General features: G+C 45.8%; 1 protein-coding gene across 1 annotated transcript in view; it reads right to left on the reverse strand.

Moving 5' to 3' along the window:
* Nucleotides 1-2787: 2787 nt before the first annotated feature.
* CACNA2D3 (calcium voltage-gated channel auxiliary subunit alpha2delta 3) overlaps nt 2788-22347 on the reverse strand; it is a 717352-nt gene continuing 697792 nt past the window's right edge. The window contains exons 36-38 of the mRNA XM_036878109.2: nt 5248-5360; nt 5015-5097; nt 2788-3203 (exon numbers count right to left, since the gene is read on the reverse strand). Coding sequence (XP_036734004.2) covers nt 3111-3203; nt 5015-5097; nt 5248-5360 — 289 coding nt within the window. The 3' untranslated portion in view covers nt 2788-3110. The remainder of the gene's footprint in view (nt 3204-5014; nt 5098-5247; nt 5361-22347) is intronic.

Here is a 22347-nt window from a genome sequence, read left to right on the forward strand (position 1 = left end):
TGACCACGTTGGAATACGAACAGCTGGGAACAAGTTTGCTGGCTGGGGATCGAGATGTCTGCTTTGGACACCTTATATTGGAGGAAATCATTAGATATCTCAGTAGATAAATGGGGTGGCTCATTGGTTGGGGTCATTAAGGGGCCAGAGAGTCTGAGGTGCTAGGCGGGTGGGTCAGCACATGAAGGTGACGCCTGACAGGGCCAAGTCACCAGCGCGACTCCGCCACGCTATCTTCTGGCTGCAGTGCACTGAAATGATGCCATGCTGCTGTTTAGAAAATCACTTAGAAGTGAATTAAGACATAGTGAATAGTGGATAGAGAGGGGCAAATATGATATATGTATATTACACATATTTTGCACCATTAAGTATTAAATTGTGGGCATTGTAGCACAATTGATCTATTGTTGCCAGTTGTCTAGAATTGTAATGGAGAATGGTAGCTCATGTGATATTATTACTGTAAAAAATTGCCTTCTATTATTTAGTGTAATAGTGCATGTTGATATTTGTGTGAGCAACGAATGAGTTCATTCACTTAGTACACAGAAGTGAACAGAATCAGTGACCACAAGGGTCACAGTACCAGAACCCCATTGTTTTAAAATTTTTATATTGTGGTACTTGCATTAAAATGCACAAGGCTCAGTGTCCAGCTTGATTACTTTTGACACGTGTGCACTCATGTAGCCATCACCCAGATCAAGATACCAAACATTCTAATTTTTTTTTCTTGACCCATTTCATCCATCCTCCTACCTACCTCCCCCTATGGCAACCACATCTGTTCTCTGCATTTATGAGTATGTTTTAGTCTTGTTCATCTGTTTTATTTTTTAGATGCTACAAATAAGTGAAATCACACGGTATTTATCCTTCCCTGTCTTATGTCACTGAGCATAATACCTTGTAGCTCCATCCATGTTGTCACAGTGGCAGGATTTCTTTTTTGTGACTGAGTAATATCCCACTGTGTACACGTACCGGTTCTTCTCTATCCAGTCATCTATGAGTGGGCACTTAGGTTGCTTCTGTATCTTGGCTATTGCAAACACTGCTGTGATAAACATAGGGGTGCATATGTCTTTTTGATTTAGTGATTTTGTTCTCTTCAGATAAATTCCCTGAAGTGGAATTCCTGGGTCATAATGGTATTTCTATTCTCAGGTTTTTGAGGACCCTCCATACTGCTTTTCGTAGTGACTGACATTCCAATTTTCATACCAATTGACATTTCCCACCAGCAGTGTAGGAGGTTTCCTTTCTCCACATCCTCATCAACACTTGCTATTTCTTGTCTTTTGGATGGTGGCCATTCTGACTGGTGTGAGGTGATGTCTCACTGTGGCTTTGAGGTGCGAAACCCTGAGGATTAGTGATTTCATAGGCCTGTTGGTCATCTGCACGTCTTTGGAGAAAGGTCTGTTCAGGTCCTCTGCCCGTTTTTAATTGGATTCTTTTCTTTTGGTGTTGAGTTGCATGAGTTCCTTACATATTTTGGATATTAGCCCCTTACCAGAGGCATCATCCTATGCAAACACCTTCCCACACACAGTAGGCTGCCCCTTCCTCTTGCTGAAGGCGCCCTGTGCTGGGCAGCAGCTTGTTAGTTTCCATTTCTCTGGTTTGTTTCAGCTTTTGTTTCCCTTACCTGGGGAGAGGGATCCAGAGAAAAAAGTGCTAATGTTGCTGTTCACGAGTTTACTGCCTATGTTTTCTTCTAGGAATTTTATGGCTTCAGGTCTTACCTTTAGGTCTTTAATCCCCACTGAGTCCCCTCTTGTGTGTGCAGTCAGAGCTCCAGTTCCCTGTGCGTGACCCCCGTGCTGGGACCTCCCTGCAGGGCCTGTTGAGGTGCAGGTGGGGGCCGGTGGGGGCGGGGGGACCGCCTTTCTCACACCTGGAGGTGGTGCATTCACCCCGCTCCTGTCTGTACTAGTAACATGCAGGGGATGTAAACAGGGGTCTCACCCTGCTCCCCTCCATGTAGGAATAGCCCCCCTGTTGAAATTTTGACAGCTAGCATCTTAGAGGACTGTTATTTTAACAGCAGTGGACGCACAGACTTTGAAGGACTGTGAGAGTGTAGCACTGTTACTCCCACAAGTTCTGGCTGCCTTTTAGTAACGGCGGTGCGGTGATAATCAGTTTTTCTAGAATACTGATAGCCTAAAGCAGCATTCTTCACATGACTGTGAGGCATTCTTGATTCTGCCTGGGCAGGCAAATGATTCCACTTTATTTGGTAACGGTGATCCGATGGAATCTGTTTTCTTTGGTTCAGGAGCTAGTGTCTCAGGAATGCTCAGAGTTCTGGGAAGCTTCGCTTCTTGTAATAGCTGAGATCTAATTTCATCTCGTTTATGGGGAAGCCCGAGTCCCTGGGAGTCACTGTTGTTTTCCTCCTTTTGGTCTTAGAAGGAGCCCCTAGGATTTGTGACTCCTATTCCCAATAGTTCAACACTTTTGTGTATTATGGGACCGCGTGCTTCAGCCAACTTATCATTATTTCTGTTGAAGTTTTGAATTCAACAGCATTCAGGGTTCTATGTCATAAAAACTCTTCCCATGCAGACAATACTTTGATTTACTTCTGTAAATATTTCTATAACAGAGAGTGGAACACCTAAACAATTGTTAAATATTTGTCTAGAATCTCCTTTAGAGCCAAGTCTGTGCCAACCTTCCTTCCCTGGAGTCTGGCATGGGTGACTTTTTCATGCCCTGTGCAGTCTGTAGTTAGTTAGTTAGTCATAATGTGAGGATAAAACCCAAACAAGGAGATTATGATTTTAATATACTTCTTTTTATTTAAAAAGTATGCAGTTTTAAAGTGGTTTCAATGGGTTTCAAGCAGAAGGGACAGTGCCCACGGGCCGCCTCGATTCGGACGGTGATGATGGTCATGTAGCAGACTCACATTTGCATGACTGGCAAAAAGTAAAAAGATAACTTTTTTTTGTCAACATATCTTTGAGTTTATATCACGCACAGTTTAAAATCATGAGATGCTGATGGTTGGACTATATTTGTCTCCTGCCTCGCACCATAGTGTGGTTCACAGTTTCCCCATAATTTAGCATGCCAAGAAGACGTCTCGGTGGGTGTCACCTTGAGAAGAGCAGCAGCAGCAGAGGCAGCATGGCGAGGGCCATCCCGGCCTGCAGGCCACGGGCACCGCCGCACTCCCGTGCATTCTCCTGTGGGGAAAAGGCAGGCCGGTCAGAGCAGTGCTGTGCCAGGGCACCCACCCTCCCAAGATACGGTGAGGCCCTCTCCCCTCGCCACTGCAGGGACAACTTCATCAAGTTAGTGGTAAGACTCTCTGATTTCACTTGCCCATAAGGCAGTCACGGTTACTGCACATAACATTACACAGAGCAGGAAGGGTAAAGGGTTCTTGGCACAGATGCCCTATTGTGACCAAATTATCAAAGCAAAAGTCCGGCCGCCTACTCTGTGTCTGCAGAATGCAAGTAAGAGATGCTCGCACAGATCTACACCAGAGCTTGTGGGAGGATGGGATGTGTCCTCCTCTTCATCTGGAGGCCAGAGGGGGCTCTGTTTTACAAAAATGAAATATTATTTATTCCTTTCTGCAGTGTGCTGGCTGATGGAACTTCCTCCATCTGTGAGTCATCAGCTCTTTTCTTACTGTAGCAGTCGTGAATGGTAAGTGCAGAATGTGATCACCAGTCAGTGCAATATGCCCCTGCTTAGGGTGCAGACGCCCCGGACCGGAAGCACAAATTTTGCCTTTGGTAGCTGTAGGTAGATATTTCATCCTCACCTGTGGATCCTGGTCACCCAGCAACTTGTATCTTTGATGCCCTTTGTTTATTTTAGTATGTGGTTGGTTGGCTTAGAGTCCTAGAAACTGGCTATTGACTTTTTTTCCATAGAAAAGTCAATCTGTTTTTCTCCCATGGCTTTCTGATCTTAGGAAGCTCTCTCAAATCTCTAAAGTTTCTTGTGAGACACAGAAGAATTTCTATTCTGTTCCACTGATCTCATCATACGAGGTCAAGAACTTACAGAAAAAAAATGTTTTTGGAATGGTTATCGTTTCTAGTTATCAAAGCAAATTATCTTACACTAGAAGATTTTTACTCTAGTGACTTCAGTTAGGTAGGTAGGCAGTTCTGGTTTTAGCTGAAATGATTTTAGTGTTTTTGGACTAGTTTTTGCATTTTATCAAAGGCCTTTCAGCATATAGTTGTATAAGATGTTGCTCTTATAGAACTCTCCTTTGTATACAGAAGCAAACACTCTCAATAAATTACAAGTTCTTACTGGTGCATCTTCTCTAGGACTTTTGGATAGTTTAAAGAACATTAACAGTCTGGTGGCGTTTAAAAAAAATTGGTATCTTGCCAGTCTTACTATAATAAAACTGGTCTAGGCAAGCTTTCCATTTTTTCGGGGAGGGGAAGGTAATTTTAGTAAAGTAAATGTTTTGCCTGCAGCATTTGGGGGATAATGCAGTTCTAATTCCTCTACATCTGTGTAAGTTCACTGTTCCTAGTACTAAACCTTGGGCATAAACGGAGCACCTTGAGCACTGTGCCTTCATGTGCTGAGGGAACTTGCAAATTTAGAGTCGTGACTTTTAAGATGGCTGATTTTGCTTTACATGAATTCCTAATAAATACAAGGCTGTTAAAGGTAAGCAGGGGAGAATGATTTGGACAACACTTTGAAATGAGTAAACCAACGTGGTCAGAGCCACGTTGTGTGTAATGATGGAAAGTGATAAAACTAGTAAAGAGGCTTTCTCTCTCTGTTATATTATGCATACAGTACGTAGTCTACATTGTGCACAGACAAAATAGGAGGGCATGGAGGGGCTCAAGGGGCAGTAGCATGAGCCTCCCTGTATATTCTTCTTCGATTTTCCAGAAAGAGACTGTTTTTTCACAAGTAAACTTTTTAGTTCTAGTTCCTTGACCAGTACGAGATTCTTGGGGCGAAGCACCGGGGAAAAAAGAACATGAGCGGTTCTCGGACTCACCTCGGGGTGGAAGCCGTGACAGGATTCCGGACGTCGCCTGATCTTCTGGGCCTTTAGACGTTCACACTTGAGGGATTCGTTATGTTGACCGTAGTTAAGGCATATTTCCACGATGCTGCTCTCCCTTACTCACCTTCTCTCTCCCCTCACACACCCCTGCCCCCAGGTTTCCCACCTGCTGACCCCCTTACCGGCGTGGGCCGTGGTGGCTGGGCGGCCACACCAAAGGATATACCTGATTTCAATGGGTGCCATGGTGATGGGCGCCACGGCCTCACAGAGGCAGCCACTGTCCACCACCACCATGAACAGATTGCTGCTCGGGATCTGCTGGATGACAAAGGACCTGCGGGGACACGGGGGCGCAGAGACGGTGAGCCACTCGAGCGGAGCAGCACCGGAAAACTCTGCCCCAGGGGGGACTGCGGCACCGCTAAGGTGGCCTCCTTCCCTGAGGCTCTGCACTGAGACGGAAGACAACAGCCTAACCTATACCTCTGGCCATACACAGTCCACAAAATTCACCTTGGAAAGACTGGGATTTTCATATGTACAAAACAGGAATGTCAGACTCAGTGAAACCACCTCACTTTCCCCGGGCCGGGAGGTCAGGTTTTTCCAAGCCCCCTTGCCTTCTCCCAGGGCCTAAATGTTGTCCCAGGGTGCATGTGATATCAGCTGATTTTCTCTACTCCCTCCTCCAGGGTAGACTCGAGCTTTGTCACAGTGATGACACAAGATGGCATGGACACCCCAGGCCACGCCCTCAGCACGTAATGGGCCGCCCGTAATGGAGGCACAGTGCCAGGCAGGGTCTGTCAGGACAGCCCGTCCCAATGAAGGAAGCGCGAGGACACAGCCGTCTCCCATCGCCCAGCACGGCGAGATGACAAAGTGATGCCGTAAAACTCCTTGAACAAGAAACACTACTGACCCCCCGGGGGAGCAAGTTAAAGAACAAAGCCCTGTATTCTTCCAGAGTCAACAGATTCCCCAAATAGTGAGCCCCAGGCCTAAAGGCATCACACCGTTTTTTGGTGCTATTTCACTAAATTCAGCTTAGCCGGGTGAAACAGGCTGCAGGGAGTTACAGAGGGGAAACGGGTCCTTTTTGCTTTCACCTGTTTTCCACCACATGCTGAGCCACCCAGGACCGCCTCTGACTTCCTGTCTACAGATGCCCGAGGCCCCTGCATCTCCTGCCCTATCAGCAGGTTCAGTGTGTTTTCCAGGGCAGGCACGGGGCAGGGTGCTCCTCCAGGGGGGCCTCCGTGCCTAAGCCACTACCACACCCTGGGGCTCTTCCCACCTTCCTCCACAGGCACACGGGGCTCGAGAAGATTCAGCCTTGCCGTCTCACTAGAGCTTTGCTAGTCTCTGCTTCTGCTCCCCCAGAGACCACAGCCATCTGCTGGAGACACCACCCACCGGTGTCCACGTAAAAACCACGATCACACAGCCCTTTGGAAACAAGTTTGACTGGGTCATCAGCCAAATGAATCTGTCCGATGAACAGTAGAGATTAAAATATGAAATAGACGTTCCAAGGGTAGAGGATATTTTACAACTGAAGACATTTTTTTTTTTCTCACAAAAAAGGCCCACTATGAGTGAAACTTGAGATCCTCAAAGATACAGACCAATTCTCAAAGCATCTCTGGAAACAAATTAAAGGGAATGAGAAGGACACCAACTTGTCAATGGGAGAACTTAAGATGAGGAAAGCAGCAATATGCTTGAAGTTTTGAGGGAATGGAAAAAGGAGATAAAAGGTTATGTCAGAGTCCAGAGGATAATAGACTCTAAGTCAATTACAGGAAGTCAGCACCTCTGCCTCTGGGTGGAAACCTGGGGCCCTGGCAAGGACTCTGCCTCTGTGCCAGGGCACCCCTGAGAGGTGGGTCCCAGACACACCGAGTCTGCAGCAGTGCACAGAGCAGGTCATGCCCAGGAAGGACAGAGGCCTGCATGTGCGCCTGCACACAGGGGAAGAAAAGGCACATACAGGAAGGCCAGAGAGATGGAGACCCAGTGATGAGGGCACACCACCCCCGAGTGCAGCCTGCAGTGGGGGGGGGGTCATCTCCAGGCTGCAGGAGAGCAGCCTCACCTGCCCTGGGGCACAGGAAAAGAGCCACCGACGGGAGGGTTTAAACCCCACTGCAGCTGGAATAGAAGGAAGCTGATTTTCAAACCTCAAGCACCCACCAAACAGTAGGGGAAATGTGGGAACTTCGTCCAGGACCAGAGGTGCTGGTAAGTGCCATGATTTAAACACTGCTGGTGCAGACAGGAGCAGGGGCCGGGTGAACGCGTCAGCTCCAGCTGTGATAGAGCTGGCTGTCTAGCTCTATGTGCACCCCTTCCTCAGACACCCCGCTTACACAACCCCAGCCTGGTGCCAACCCATGAGACCTCTTGTCTGCACCCATACACCCCCAGTCACCCCATTAGTGTGACCTGGACTGGGGCCCACCTGGAAGCTCCACAACTGTACTCCTTTGACACCAGCCCCTCCCCTGCCCACGCCCACCAAGCCTCCAGCCCAACCACCAGGTATACACCATCTACCAGAGGACGTTCCTATACAAGGTCATGCCTCGAAGACTGGGAGAGGTAGGTAGCCCTTTCACCTAACCCACAGAAACAAACACAGAAAGTAAAGCAACATGAGGAGACACAGGAAAGCTTGAAAGAAAAGGACATGACAAAACCTCAAGGAAAAAACTAAATGAAAGAGTTGGGCAATCTGCCTGACAAAGAGCTAAAAGTAATGACTATAAAGATGCTCACCAGACTTGACAGAAGAGTGGGTGAGCTCAGGGAGGACTTCTACAGAGCTAGAAAACAGAATACAGAACCTGTCAGGGAGGAGGAATATGATAAATGAAAAATACATGAGTTGGAATTCACAGCAGATTATAGAATGCAGAAGAAGGCAGAGCATTCAGGCTAAACAATAGAAAGAAATGAGGGTAAGTAAAGGGAGCTTTGGGATAACATTCAGCAAGCTAATGTTTTCATTACAGGAGGTCCAGAAGGAGCAGAGAGAAAGGGGTAGAAATTTACTTAAATAATAGCTGAAAACTTCTCTAACCTAGGGAAAGAAAGAGATTCCCATGTCCAGGAAGCAGAGAGTGCCAAGGAGGTCCACACCAAAACACATCATAATTAAAATGTCAAAGATCAAAGACAAAGAGAATCATAAGAGGAGTGAGAGAAAAGCAACAAGTTACCTATAAGGGGAGCCCCATAAGGAGTCAGTTGATTTTTTTTTTTTTTTGCCAAAATTCTATGGAAGGAAGTGGCATGATCTATTCAAAGTGCTGAAAGAGAAAGACCTCCAATCAAGGCTACTCTACCCAGCAAGGTTATCCTTCAGAACAGAGGGGGAGAGAGAGCTTCACAGATAAAGACAAGTCACAAGCCTTACAAGAAATGGTAAATTAAAAGGAACAGGAAGGGCTATAACTAGAAGCAAGAAAATTATGAAAAGAACACAGGTAAAAGCAAACAGCAAAGGTAGTAGACCAGTCACTTCATAGAAAGGTTAAAAGACAAAAGTAGTTAAATTAGCTAGTTGTAAAAATTAGTTGAGGGAATCACTAAATACAGGAATAAAAGAGGGCATCACATGCATAAAATATGGAGGTGGGGGAGTTATAAATGTAATGCTGTCAGCATGCATTCAAACTTAAGTGACCATCAATTTAACATAGACTACTATGTGTGTAAGATATATATAAACCACATGGTATAACCACAAATCAAAACCCTACAGTAGATACACAAATAAGGAAGTCACCACACACAAGAGAAGAGAGCAAGAGAGAAAGGACCAGATGAGAACAATGCAAACAGCCAGAAAACATTTAACAAAATGGCAAGAAGTACATACCTGTCAATAAGTACTTTAAATGTAAATGGACTCAATGCTCCAGTCAAAAGACAGAGGGTGACTGAATGGATAAAAAACACAACTTGTCTATATGCTGCCTAGAAGAGACTCACTTCAGATATGAAGAAACACATAGACTGAAAGTAAAGGGATGGAAAAGGTATTCCATGCAAAGAGGAATGAAAAAAAAACCTGGACTATCGATGCTTCCATCAGAGGACTTTAACACCCCATTTACATCAGTGATAGGTCATCCCATCAGTAAGGAAATGGTGGTTTTGAAAGACACATTAGCCTCAATGGACCTAATAGATATAAGCAGAATATTACATTCCCAGACAGTAGAACACTCATTCAGTTCAAGTACACATGGGACATTCTCCAGAAGAGATCATATGTTAGGGCATAAGAAAAGTCTTAAGACTGAAATTATACCAAGTGTCTTTTCTGACTGTGATACTATAAAACTAGAAATCATCTAAGGGAAGCAATTGGAAAAGACACAAGCACATGGAGGCTAAACAGCATGATACCAAACAACCAATGGGACAGCAAAGAATTTATGGGGGAAATAAAACAATTCTTGGAGAATACTGAAAATAAAAACACAACAATGCAACATCTTTGGGAAGCAGCAAATGCAGTTCTAAGAGGGAAGTTTATAGCATGATAGGCCTACCTCAAGAAACAAGAAAAATATCTTAATAACCTAACCCTACACCTAAAGGAACAGCAAACTAAGCCAATATTAATAGTAGGAAGGAAATTAAAAAGATCAGAGCAGAAATAAATGAAATAGAGATTAAAAGAAATACACAGGATCAAAGAGAGCTGCTGCTTTGGAAAGATAAAATTGGTAAACCTTTAGTTAGATTAATAAAGAGAAAGTATTCAAATAAATAAAATTAGAAATGACAGTTGATACCACAGAAATACAATTATATGAGATTACTATGAAAAACTATATGCCAACAAATTGGACAACCTAGAAGAAATGGATAAAGTTCTAGAAACATCCAGTCTCCCAAGACTAAACCAGGAAGAAATGGAAAATCCAAACTGACTGATTACTAGTAACAAAACTGAAGTGATGATAGTCAAAAATCTCCCAACAAATAAAAGGCCAGGACCAGGTGACTTCACAGAGGAATTCCACAAAACATTTAAAGAATTAACACCTCTCCTTCTCAAACTATTCAAAAAAAAAATTGTAGAGGAAGGAAAGCTTCCATATTCATTCTGTATGAGGCCAGCATCATTTTGATACCGAAATCAAACTGACTACAAAAGAAGAAAATTACAGACCAACTCCCCTGATGAACCTAGACACAAAAGTCCTCAAAAAAATATTAGCAAACTGAATTCAAAATACATTAAAAGGATCACTCACCACCACCAGGTGGAGTTTATTCCAGGAATGCAAGAATGTTTCAGTATCCAAAAATCAATGTTATGCACCAGAGTAACAAAAGGAAGGATGAAAACCATGTGGTCATTTCAATAGATACTAGAAAAATATTTGACAAAATTCTGCATCCATTCATGCTAAAAAGTTTCAACAAAAAGTAGACAAAGGGGAATATACCTCAACATAATAAAGGCCATATACAACAAACCCACTGCTAGCATCATCCTCAATGGCAAAAAAACTGAAAGCCAGCCCTCTAAGGTCAGGAGTAAGCAAAGATGCCCACTCACCACTTTTAATCAAAATAGTCCTGGACGTCCTAGCCATAGAAATCATGCAAGAAAAAGAGATAGAAGGCCTCTAACTTGGTAAGGAAGAAGGACAATTGTCACTATTTGCAGATGACATGATACTGTACATAGGAAACCCTAAAGACTACCAAACGACCAGAAGAGCTAATAAGTGAATTCAGTAAAATCACAGGATACAAAATCAATATACAGAAATCTGTTGTATTTCTATATACAGATAACAAACAGGAAAGAAATCAAGAAATTAATCCCATTTACAGTGCATCAAAAAGAATAAAATATCTATGAATAAATCTAACCAAGGAGGTGAAAGACCTGTACTTTGAAAACTCTAATCAGACACTGACAAAAGAAATTGAAGGTGGCACAAATAAATGAAAAGCTATTCCATGCTCATGGATAGGAAGAATTAATATTTTTTTTAAATGGCCAGACTGCACAAAGCAATCTACAGTTTCAGTGCAATTCCTGTCAAAATACCAATGGCATTTTTTCACTGAACTAGGACAATCCTAAAATTTGTATGGAATCACAAAAAGCCCTGAATAGCCCAAGCAACCCTGAGAAAGAAGAAACATGGGGATATCATGGTCCCTGGTTTCAAACTATACTGCAAAGCTATAGTAATCAAAATAGTATGGTACAGGCACAAGAGCAGATAAATCAACCAATGGAACAGAATGGACTGTCCATACATAAACCTACACCTATTAGTCTGTGACAAAGGCAGCAAGAATATTCAGTGGGGAAAAGACAGTCTCTTCAATAAATGATGCCGGGGAAAACTGGACAGCTAGATGCAAAATCGTGAAACTGGATCACTGTCTTATACCATATATATAAGTAAACTAAAAATGGATTAAAGACCTAAATATAAGACCTGAAACTATAAAACTCCTAGAAGTAAACACGGACAGTACACTTGTGAACATTAGTATTAGTGATTTTTTGTTTTCTGGATATGTCTCCCCAGACAAGGAAAACAAAAGCAAAAATAAACCAGTGGGACTATGTCAAAGCAAAAAGATTCTGCACAGCAAAGGACACCATCACAAAAGGAAGAAGCATCCTACTGTATAGGAGAAAACATTTGTAAATGATATATCTGATAAGGAGCTAGAATCCAAAATATGTAAAGAACTTATACAACTCAACACCTGCAAAAACAATCTGATTAAAAAATAGGCAGAGGACTTGAATAGACATTTTTCCCAAGATGACATACAGATGGCCGACAGACACATGAAAAGACATTCTACATCACCAATCATCAGGGAAATGCAAATCCAAACCAAAGTGAGATATCACCTTAAACCAGTTAGAATGGCCACCATCCAAAATACAAGAAATAACAAGTGTTGTCGAGGGTGTGGAGAAAGGGGAGACCTCCTACACTGTTGGTGGGAATGTAAATTTGTGCCGCCACTGTGGAGAGCAGCATGGAGGTTTCTCAAAAAACTAAAAAGAGAAATACAGTGACCCAGCAATTCTACTTCTGGGAATTTACCTGAAGAAAACAAAATCACTAATCTGAAAAGACAGACACACCCCTATGTTTATCCATCATTATATACAACAGTCAAAATATGGAAACAAACGACTACTGATAGATGACTGGACAGGGAAGAAGTGGTACATATACACAATGGAATATTACGCAGCCACGAAAAAGGACGTAACCTTACCATTTGTAATGACATGCATGGACCTAGAGGATTCTTATGCTAAGTGAAATGAGTCAGAGAAAGACAAATACTCTATGATTTCACTTATATGTAGACTCTGAAAAACAAACCAACAAACTGAAATAGACTCATAAACATAGTGAACAGACTGGTGGTTGCCATAGAGGAGGGAGGTGGGGGCATGGCATGGGTGAAATAGGTGAAGAGGGAGAAAATTAACAAGAAATTTGATATGTTGATCTGGGCAATGAATACATGAGTGTATATATACATTCAAAATTCATCAAGCTGGCTATGAAGATTTGTGCACTTTATTCTATGTACTTCAATATAAAAATTGTTTAAGAAAAAATAAATCTAAGTAACTATTGATTTCGGATAGACATTTGTTTTATAAGTTAAGGATAATTATGAATAAAAAAGCAAAAAAATGAAAAATCTGATTAATCCAAGATATGGTGACTCACACACATACACACACACACACTGCCAGTATAAGCCTAAAATTATTACCAATCACTATAAACGTCTGGTGGTTAGACTCACATATTAAAAGGCATAGGTACTGAAACTGGGTTTACAAAAAAATCAGATTTATGTGTTTTGCAACAGATACTCCTAAAACAGTATGACATGATAGGAAGAACAGATATACCAGAAGAATGCCAGTAGGAGAGATAATCATGAAGTGTTCCAAATGAAAAACCATTAAGATCTAATAAAGAAAATAGTTCATAATGAGGAATAGTGCATAATCTGAATACTTTTTATACTGAAAACTAGTATATACTACACCAAGCCATGACATGAACTCTTACGATCATAGTGTACAAACTGAAAGAAACGCTAAGAGATTGATGAAGGCATCATCTATTAATAAATGGAGTGAAAATTCTGCATATCCAAACCACACAGAATGTACGTTATTTTCAAACACAGGGAACTGTAGTGCATTCTGAAGAGCAGAAAGCAGCAGTTATGTGTTCCCTTCCATGGTAGGCTGCAATCAGAAATTAATAGCAAAAAGACATAAACAGTGGAAATTCAAGGTTAAGAACCACATTTGGCTAAACCTTGAGAGATTAGGAACAGGCCAGATTCAAATCTGGCAATAGGACTGAAACACTTTTATTGGAAATAAAAGTTTTGCCAAAAAGGGGCTTAAGTTTTTGAACCTAGCAGCTGGACGCAAGGAACGTAAACCCGCGCCCGGGGCCCCCCTTGGTCTGCCGGCACATGGTGGGGTGCAGGGAGATGAGGCCTCTCCCCCAAGCCCTGCCCACGGCTTCTGCTCCAGGGCTGAGGGAGGAGAGAGGTGATGGCTGCCCAGTCCCCTCATCGGCCACCGTGCCCCTCAGCTCACATACGGCTGCCATGTCCCCCATCAGGAGAACCTGGGGCATCTGTGGACCTACCTCCAGCTCCCACCCTACTTCCCTGTCCCCGCCTCCTGCAGGGTCAACTAGGACCTTCGTGCACAAGTGCACCTGGGGGAGGCTGGACTGCACACTATGGCCTCGGTTCTTGCTGGGACCCCAATAACCTCAGCCCCTTTCCTCTCCTTCACCTCTGCTGCCCCCTTCCAGCAGGTGTGGTTGGGACAGGGCAGTGGCTGTCGGCCCTGCCTTCCCGTCGGCCCCGCACCTGGGAGCAGGCCTGGGACTGAGCAGATCCACCCTAAGTGTTTGCTGACTCAAGGACAGGAATTGAGAAAGATAAAAGGCAAGTGGAAATGTGAAGATAATGGCAAGCAGCAAGCTCTGGGCCGAAAGAACATGGACACACATCAACACTTGGCACCCCTGCTCCAGAAAGAAGTCACACAGTCACGTGAAAGTCTGAAGGATACACAGGCATTCAAACATTTTAAGTGACAATTAGGCATGTAACATTGCAAACGATTTGAAAGCTCAGAGCAAACACACCTTTGGAATAAAGTATAAATTACCAACATTTGGCCAAGCTTATAAAAACACCAGGCCACTTGCCATGAACAAACGGAAATGCTCACTGCGAATCTGCCCCAGGAGTGCACACTGCCACATCACCCACACAGCCCGCACTGTGCCCGGGAAGAGGCCACAGAGCCCGCTGACCAGCTGTCAGAGCTAATAACACCTCAGCACCGGCGGGTTACATAACCGGCATATACAGACCACGGCCTTTCCCTGTCACTGGCAAGAACCAATGAAAAACACTCACGAGATAAAGAACCATCGGTAGCATCAATAGTCGCAGTGAAGGGCCCCAGAACAAATCTAGTAAAAGACATGCCTTTATGAAGAAAATGACCAGATGTCACTGAACATAAAAGACAAACTAAACATCGGAGGGAGGGGGGTTCCTGGCTGTAAGAAGGGAACACAGCACACAGCTGCTGTTTCTCCTTCAAGTAGTCCTTCACTTCCAAGCAACCTGCTGCAAAACCCGAGTGTTTCTGATGGGGTTTGAGGTGGTAAGCTTGAGTCATTCCCAGGGGCAACCAGGAGCAGAGGGGACCGTGGGGGACAGTGCAGCTGTTTAAGAAGGGACGGGAAGGTGGGTGCCCCAACCAGGATCAAAACCCACGAGGTGATTTACAGAAGAGAGGACACGGGAGCACGACTGGCCTGCAGAAAGAGGTGCAATCTCACTACAATTAGATGTGTAAACTGACATGAAATCATAATAATGAAATGCACGCTTGTGCAGCAGATAAGCAAACATCTCAGCCTGTGGTAAAGCCACGCGATGCAGCCCTGACAGCGGCGGGGATTCTGCACTGCTGCCCGGAAGTGCGCTTGTGCAGCCACTCTGCGAACAGGTGGTTTTTATTACAGAATCATTTAGATCCTATTATTTCAGCAGTTTTATGTCTCAGTAAGGGAGGCTCTTGTTCAGGAAGCCAGGGAGTCAGGTATGAAGATGCTCTGGTAGCATCGCTCACTGGGAGGCAGATCCCACAAGGCCCCTGTGGAGGGATGATTAAATAGGCGACCGCGGGTCCGCCCCATGGCCTCCCTGGGCGCCAGGTGAAAGGGACGGGAGACCTCAGTTTCCTGCTGGGAAAGGATATCCCATACATTCTAAGTGGGAAAATAATGCTGTGAAACTATACATAACATACGAGTAGTCAGGAATATTTAGAAATATTTATTTCAGAGTATTTAATGCTGCTAGAGAGAACAAGAAAAATCGATGGGATGGAGAAGACCTACCAGATATACTAGGAATAGACAGATCAGTGAGTGATTCATAACTACCATTAGACACAGAAAGAATAAATGGACTAAGCAAGGACACCATACGTGAGCTGGACACAAATAAAAAAGGACAGCCTTTCGTATAAAGTGTCTTCCAAGATATAAGATGGGATGATTGTTCCAAATCACCAATGTCATCTTGAAATCAACCCATGCAACTCCCGTTCTCCACCTGAGCCACGCAGGGCAAGGTCATGGCTGCTCAGCAGGTGAGAGGCAGGCCGAGGACGTGCCTTTGCACCTCTGCCGTGAAGCACGCACGTGTCTGCTGAGCCCTCAGCCCTAACCCCAGTCTGTTCCTTCCACCCCATCCTCAGAGGGAGAGAGAGAGAGCAAGGCAGGAGCGAGCACCCTGGGGGTGACCGTCACGGCAGTGGACGTGACCTGACACAGGAGCTCCGGATGAGGAGAACGTGCTCATGTGATCGTTACACGTTTATGAAATGGAATGTCATGCTGAGGGCCAAGAGCACTGATTTTCTGATTTTACAAAAGAGAGAACTGGGACCCAGAGAGAGAGGTAAATGCATGCAGAAGCTACACAAAGAAGATATAATTGTGCCCATTTTAGAGCTGGCAAAACAAGAGGCTGAGGAACTTCCCAGCATAGCAGGGGCAGAGCCACCAGCCGCCTGAGCAGGTGCCTGTGCTGGAATCACTGGTGGCTGAGCTCCGGGAGGGGCCCGGCATGATTACCTGATTCGGATGCTTAGGCACGGCTAGTACACAAGAGATGATCATTTTTAACACATTTACCCTCTTAGTCAAGGGCTGCTCAAGTATTCTCAAGCCCCACAGCAGACTTCTCTTTTTTTCCCCAAATCCTAGGAGATGAAAAGCCCTGCGTGCAGCCACGCTGGAGGAAAACAACCCCCTACAAAGGATTTGCCAGCGGAAAGATTAACTGCTTTTCCATATTTTAAGGACTTACTGTCTGCTTATTAACATGGTGCCTCCGAGGGTCTGGGCAATGTTAGCTGTACATTTATGTGCACAATGTGGATTTATGGCCTGGGGTGTGGGGTTGAACTTCATAAAACACACCTCCATCCAGCTGGGCCCAGCAGCCAGACTGACATCACTGTGCAGAGGAACTGCGGCCTAGTGGGTTTGCTGTGGGGCCACAAAAGGCAGCGGGGCAGACGCCTCAACAGAGAATCGCCACGGGACCGGCCAAAATGCATGAAATAAATTTAGGTCCACCAGGGAAAGAGAGCAGTAAGAGGGAGGCAATTTTGATGTGTCTGTTGCAGGGACTGAGACAGCCCAGTCTTCCCTAGGCTAGTTGTGACAAAAGCCACATGATTTCAAGAGCATGTCCCCAGCAGGAGAGACTCCTCGCGGTGCACCGCCTGCTGAGAGGGGCTGCCTGGCGGCCCGGGGGGAGCAATCCCGCCACCTCCAGAATGCTTGCCCCAAACCCACATGCACCCGGAGGGCCCCCGGAGGAGACGGGCACACTTGGAGCACTTGGTCGGCTTGCCTTTCTTTAAGCTGTGTACAAAGCTGTGGCTTGAAAAACTGGGGCAGGATAGACGCTTAGAGCATTTTGAGCTGGTTCACCTTTACAGATTTTCACCATTTATAAGTTTTCCAGATTCTATCCAAAGATAAAATAAAGGACACTGAGCAAGCCACAGGGGGTTTATCTGAACTCAGTGGTGCTGGTCCTGTCCCACACTGTGCCCTTGCGCAGCTGGGGAGGGTGGGCACGCGACAGTGGACCCCCAGCAGCACCCTATCCTCCCCGCAGGTAGGAAGATGCCTGAGCTGCCCCGACGTGCCTGCCACGCGCTATGCCGACCCAGGCCCGTAACAAGGACTTTGTGACTATGTAAATGCAACCTAGAAATGAAATATTGAAGATATGTTCTAGCATAACACTGTAGTCCTGCTACCAAATGGCATGGGGGCGGCGTGGGGAATCTCACAGAGAAATCAGGTTGGCATGTGGACATTGGAACATGCAGTTCCAGAATATTTAAACTCAGACCACAGGGAAGGAAATATTTCAGAATCCTCTTTCTAAGGACCCTGATGTCACACCTGACCAAGATTATATCACAAAGGAAACAAAAGCTGTGGAATAATCTCTCTGTGAATATTGATGCCAAGATCTTAAATGAAGCACAGCAGCCGGACTTCTACAGGACATGGGCACAGCCAGACCCTGGGCCCAGGGATGGGTGCCCTGGGGGTGCAAATCAACACGCTTACTGCGTCGTCTTGACTTCATAGAAATACAAGCATGAGACAATTCTTTTTTTTAAGTCTTTTTTCCCACCACACCACTGAATTCCTGGCTCTCACCACCTAATGATATCTTGTAGAGATTTCATAACTTTCTGACAGCTTCAGGTTAATAACTTCGGTCCAGCTGAGATGGGAAATCCTCTGATTTCATACCTAGTTCTGAGCCCCCGCAGTGCTTCCATGGGGCCTCTGGTCCTGGCGTCCCCAGTAGTCTTGGGTGGTGGGGGGGACAGCGGGGCAGCAGAGAGGCAGTGGTTTCTGCACCCCAGGCCTCAGTGTGGTTCTCTCCCCTAGCTTGTTTTCTCCAGCACAGCCTGCCCTTGGTGCCCTGCGTCAGGCCCGGCGCCCAAACGCTGGCTGTCCTGGGGGCTATCACGCAGTCCTCAGAGGACGCAGAGCTCCTGGATGTGGCCCCAACTCCACCACCCGTGGTGGCCCTCCTGGCAGCAGCAGTGACCCTCAACCTCCGGCCCTGCCTGAAGAGCAGCCATCTGGCTGGGTGTAAGCAAGGTGACAGCCACCGTCTGTATGGTCCTCCACCTGAGCCCTGGGAAAATGCCTCGTTGCTGCCCCTCCCCCAAGCCTTGCCCCGCCCTACGGGTCTCTTACCCCTGCTCAGCCAGGCCTGGGCTGGCCCTCTTGCAGGTACCCCCAAATACAGACGAGAGACTGTTGGAGCATCACTGCACTGCCCACCTGGCTCCCAGTGGGACGCACACCTCCTGCAGGGACGCGGCTCTCTCCCTGACCCCAATCTCCTTAGGCCCCTCACCAGCAGTCATGTGGCCCTAAAGGGGGCCAGTTTCTTATCCTCAGATAAGCTTGGGGAGGGGTAGGGAGAGTGCCCCTCAATTAGTGCCTGTTCTGCAGGCGGCTGTCTTGACATACAAAATTTTATCTTTGAATTTGTGTTTTGTAAGTGAAGTCCAAGGAACAGCTTAGGGTGCATAGTGGGTGGGGATGGAGGAGGTGGGGGTTCTCAGCTGCCTGGCTCTCGCCCCAGCCCAGCAACCTCATCACCCTCCAGCCTGGCCGAGGCCTGGCTGCTGGAGTGAGGGGCGCCAAGGGGAGGTGGTCCGCCTGTGACGTAGCAGGGGTGAGCCTCTTGCCCACCCTGATCCAGGAACAGGTATGTCCTGGGGCTAAGCCCACTTCCCCTGGTGACTGGCTGTCCGCCGTGAGTTGGGCTGGTGGGCCTGAGGGGAGGGGAGACTGAGCTCCCTTTTCCAAGGGTGGCCTGGCCGTGCAGTCCAGTGGCTAGTGGGAGGGAGAACTCAGCAACCCCGCTGAGCAACGGACAGGGCCGGGAGCCCATGCGGGTCTGCACCTGCCCCACGAGCTCTTTAATGCAACACCTTTATTTTTGTTTTCTGTGCACCAGCTCAGTAGCAAAGCTTATTGAAAAATGATGGGAAAAAAGTAAAAGATAAAAATGTGATTCAAAGCAGCACAAGCTCCCTGGCAAATGAGTCACACAGAATACAGGACAAACGAAATTCAAGCAGCCCAGAATTGTCTATTCTAACAAGTCTTCAGGACCCACACCTCCTTGCTTCTGGATGAGTTCAGAATAAAAGAGGGCCCTGCCCAGCGCTCTACAGCAGTTTTCTTAGATAGGGCTTCTGAAGCGCCAGCCCGGCCCAGGCGTGCCACAGGCCTAAATGCTTGGTACAATTCCCCCCACTGAAGAAAGCAACTGGTTCAGAGATGGGCACTGGACCTGGACCTTAGTTAGGCTCACATCTCTGCTCCTGACCCATGAGAACAAGGAACGTGTTGGCCTCAGGAGCCACTGGCAGCCTTCCTGTGCTCGTGAGTGGAAATGCCCGTTGGAAAACATAAAGAGAAAACCCAGGTGTTGGTCCTAACCTTTAGAAAACTGGAGGAAGCCTTACTTGAAGCTTGTACCTCAGCACCACCATAGCCTAAGCTCACTTGAGTTGGGCCTTCTGAATAATGGGAGGATACTAGGGGACATGCTCCTGAATTCCTTGCAATGGCCATCACATTGCCTGATCTAATTGCGGCTGGAAAATGCAAGCTGTTTGCAGCTGAGCCCTCCAAGCCCCCAACACAGCCCCAGGCAGGTTGGCATAGCCCGGGTGGCCTGCCGGGAACCGGGCTGGGGCAGGCAGGCCTCTCCCGCTCCATTTCCATAGCGTGGGAAATGTGCCTCCTTGCAACGGTTAAGAGCTGAGATTAAATGGGACAAACATATTGTCTTTGTTACCCTTACTTATTCAAAAACATATAGGGTGACCGCATTGTGGCACTCCATTTGCGACTTGCTGATGGGGAAGACCCACATAAAGCCCAAACGGGGCTTTGTCTGCAGGGCACTGCCCCAGGGGGGTATTTATTGCAGTGCAGACAGAATGAGTCAGAGAGAACCACCATAATGACTTGCGTACATCCTCAGCACCCCCCCCAACCCCGAGGATTTGCTGGGATTCAGGGTGCCACCCCAGAGCTTGAGAATGATGCGCACAGCAAGTTCTTTGGCATTATTAGCCCAAGGCAGGCGGTGAGGAATGGAACCTTGTGTTTGAAATCTGGGGGAGAGAGCCCCGCAAAATGAAAAGCCAGAGGGACTCGGTCTTCCTTTCCCATCCCAGAAGAAGAGAATCTCAAAAGAGCTGACACAAAAGATATTTTCCAAACTTGGCTATTATTTTAGCTCTTCAGTCCTTTTCTCTTTTTTTGTACGAGGGTCTTCAGTAAATCCTCTTAATTATGACATGAACCATTTTCTTCTAATCCCTTAAGAAGGGTAAGGAATTTGTTAAATAGTTTCGCTGGAACTATTAGTGTCTTTTCTCGTAAATGATGAGAATAAGAGCTAGTGTGTATGGAGTGTTTACCTAATGCCCAGCACTTTTCCGCGCAACTCCCTTTAATCTTCACACCAGCTCAAAGAATTACCATCTTCATTCGCTCAGGCTTTGAGAAGTGAAATAACTTATACAAATCCTAAAACCCAGCAAGTATCAAAGTATCGAAATGCTACAAAACCAGTCATGAGCCTTTGCTTTAACCATTACCCTCTAACTCATCACCCCCATTGGCATCCCCGCCATTATGGTGGTCACCACGTACCACTTAACGGTGCACTAAACACTTGCATCCTGGTGTGAAGGCCTTTTTCCTAAAACTGACGCCTTTCACAACTCAGTGAGGCAGGCAATGTTTCCCTGTTACCCAAGAGGCACTTGAAGCTTACAGAACATTCAGTGACTGGTCCCATGTTGGTCATAAAATCACAGGTCCTAGAAATGAGACCATGGTCTGGCTGCGAGCTACCAGACTTTGCAGCCTGCTGTTGTATCTGTTAAATGACAAAATCTCACTGGCAAAGTGTTTGGCAATAGCAATATAACAATTCCCAGGCATCCTGAGACCAGAGACTCGCTCCCCAGAAGGTAGGGGCCAGACCGACGTCACATGGGACTCACAGCCACAGTCTCCCACTTTCTGGCTTCACGCTGTCTCCCACGGTCCCCAAGTGAATTGTCAGGTTTGTTTAGCAAAGTAGAACAGCATCGTAATGGACCGTCAGGGGACCGGAACAGACTCAGAAATAGGAAGAATTCACTGGGGAATTAAATATTTGATTTTTAGCCTCCTGGAAGTGTCAGTTCCTATCAATAATGACTTTCTAAAAGACTGGACATCTCGCATTATGTGAAAAAAGCCTTTCGTCCAGAACAGTATGCCAAGGGCAACAATAGGCTAAGTATGTGGCAAAAAAAGACTGGAAGGAAATATGGCACCATGTAAATACTTGTACTTATCCCCAGATTACAGAGGATACTAGGTAACTTGCCCGAAATTACTGTGCCAATAAGATGTGGAGCTGGGATTCACATCCAGGCCGCCTGGCCTCAGAGCCTAAGCGTGTAAATAAACCTCTGCCTCCATTCTGAGTGGAGAGATCATGTGTGGATTTTTACTTTATTCTCTATTGTTCAGTTTTCTAAAATGGTTAGGAATTGTACTTTCATATGGACCAAGAACCATCGGACCGTGGACCGTGGACCAGTAACACAGAGCTCTCCGGACAGCTCACTGTTTGCTGGGAGCTCTGCTTGGGGAACCTCAGGAGAATTTTCTAGGGTGATGGAACCATTTATAGTTGTATGTCTAATATCAAAATCAAAATATAAGTATTAGTCAAAACTCATAGAACCCCACAGCAAAAACAGCAAATTTTATCATATGTACGTAAGAAATGTGAATAAAAATACAATAATACCACAGACATCAACAAAAGAATTAAAAAGCAAGACCAAAGCGCTTGCTGTTTCTAAGAGGCACACTTCAAGACACAGACAAGCTGGGCGTGAAAAGATGCTAAAAGACATTAACAGGCAAATGCTAAGCAGTGGAAAGCTGGCTTGGCTATATTAATATCCCCAGGGATAAAGATGGCCATCTCCCAATAGTGAAAATAAGAGAGTTACTCAAAAAGATATAAAGTCCCAAATGTATGCAGCTGATAATGGAATCTCAAAATAATGCAATAAAAATATACAGAAT

This window comes from Manis pentadactyla, chromosome 1 (assembly GCF_030020395.1).
Source record: "Manis pentadactyla isolate mManPen7 chromosome 1, mManPen7.hap1, whole genome shotgun sequence".
NCBI classification, from domain to species: domain Eukaryota; kingdom Metazoa; phylum Chordata; class Mammalia; order Pholidota; family Manidae; genus Manis; species Manis pentadactyla.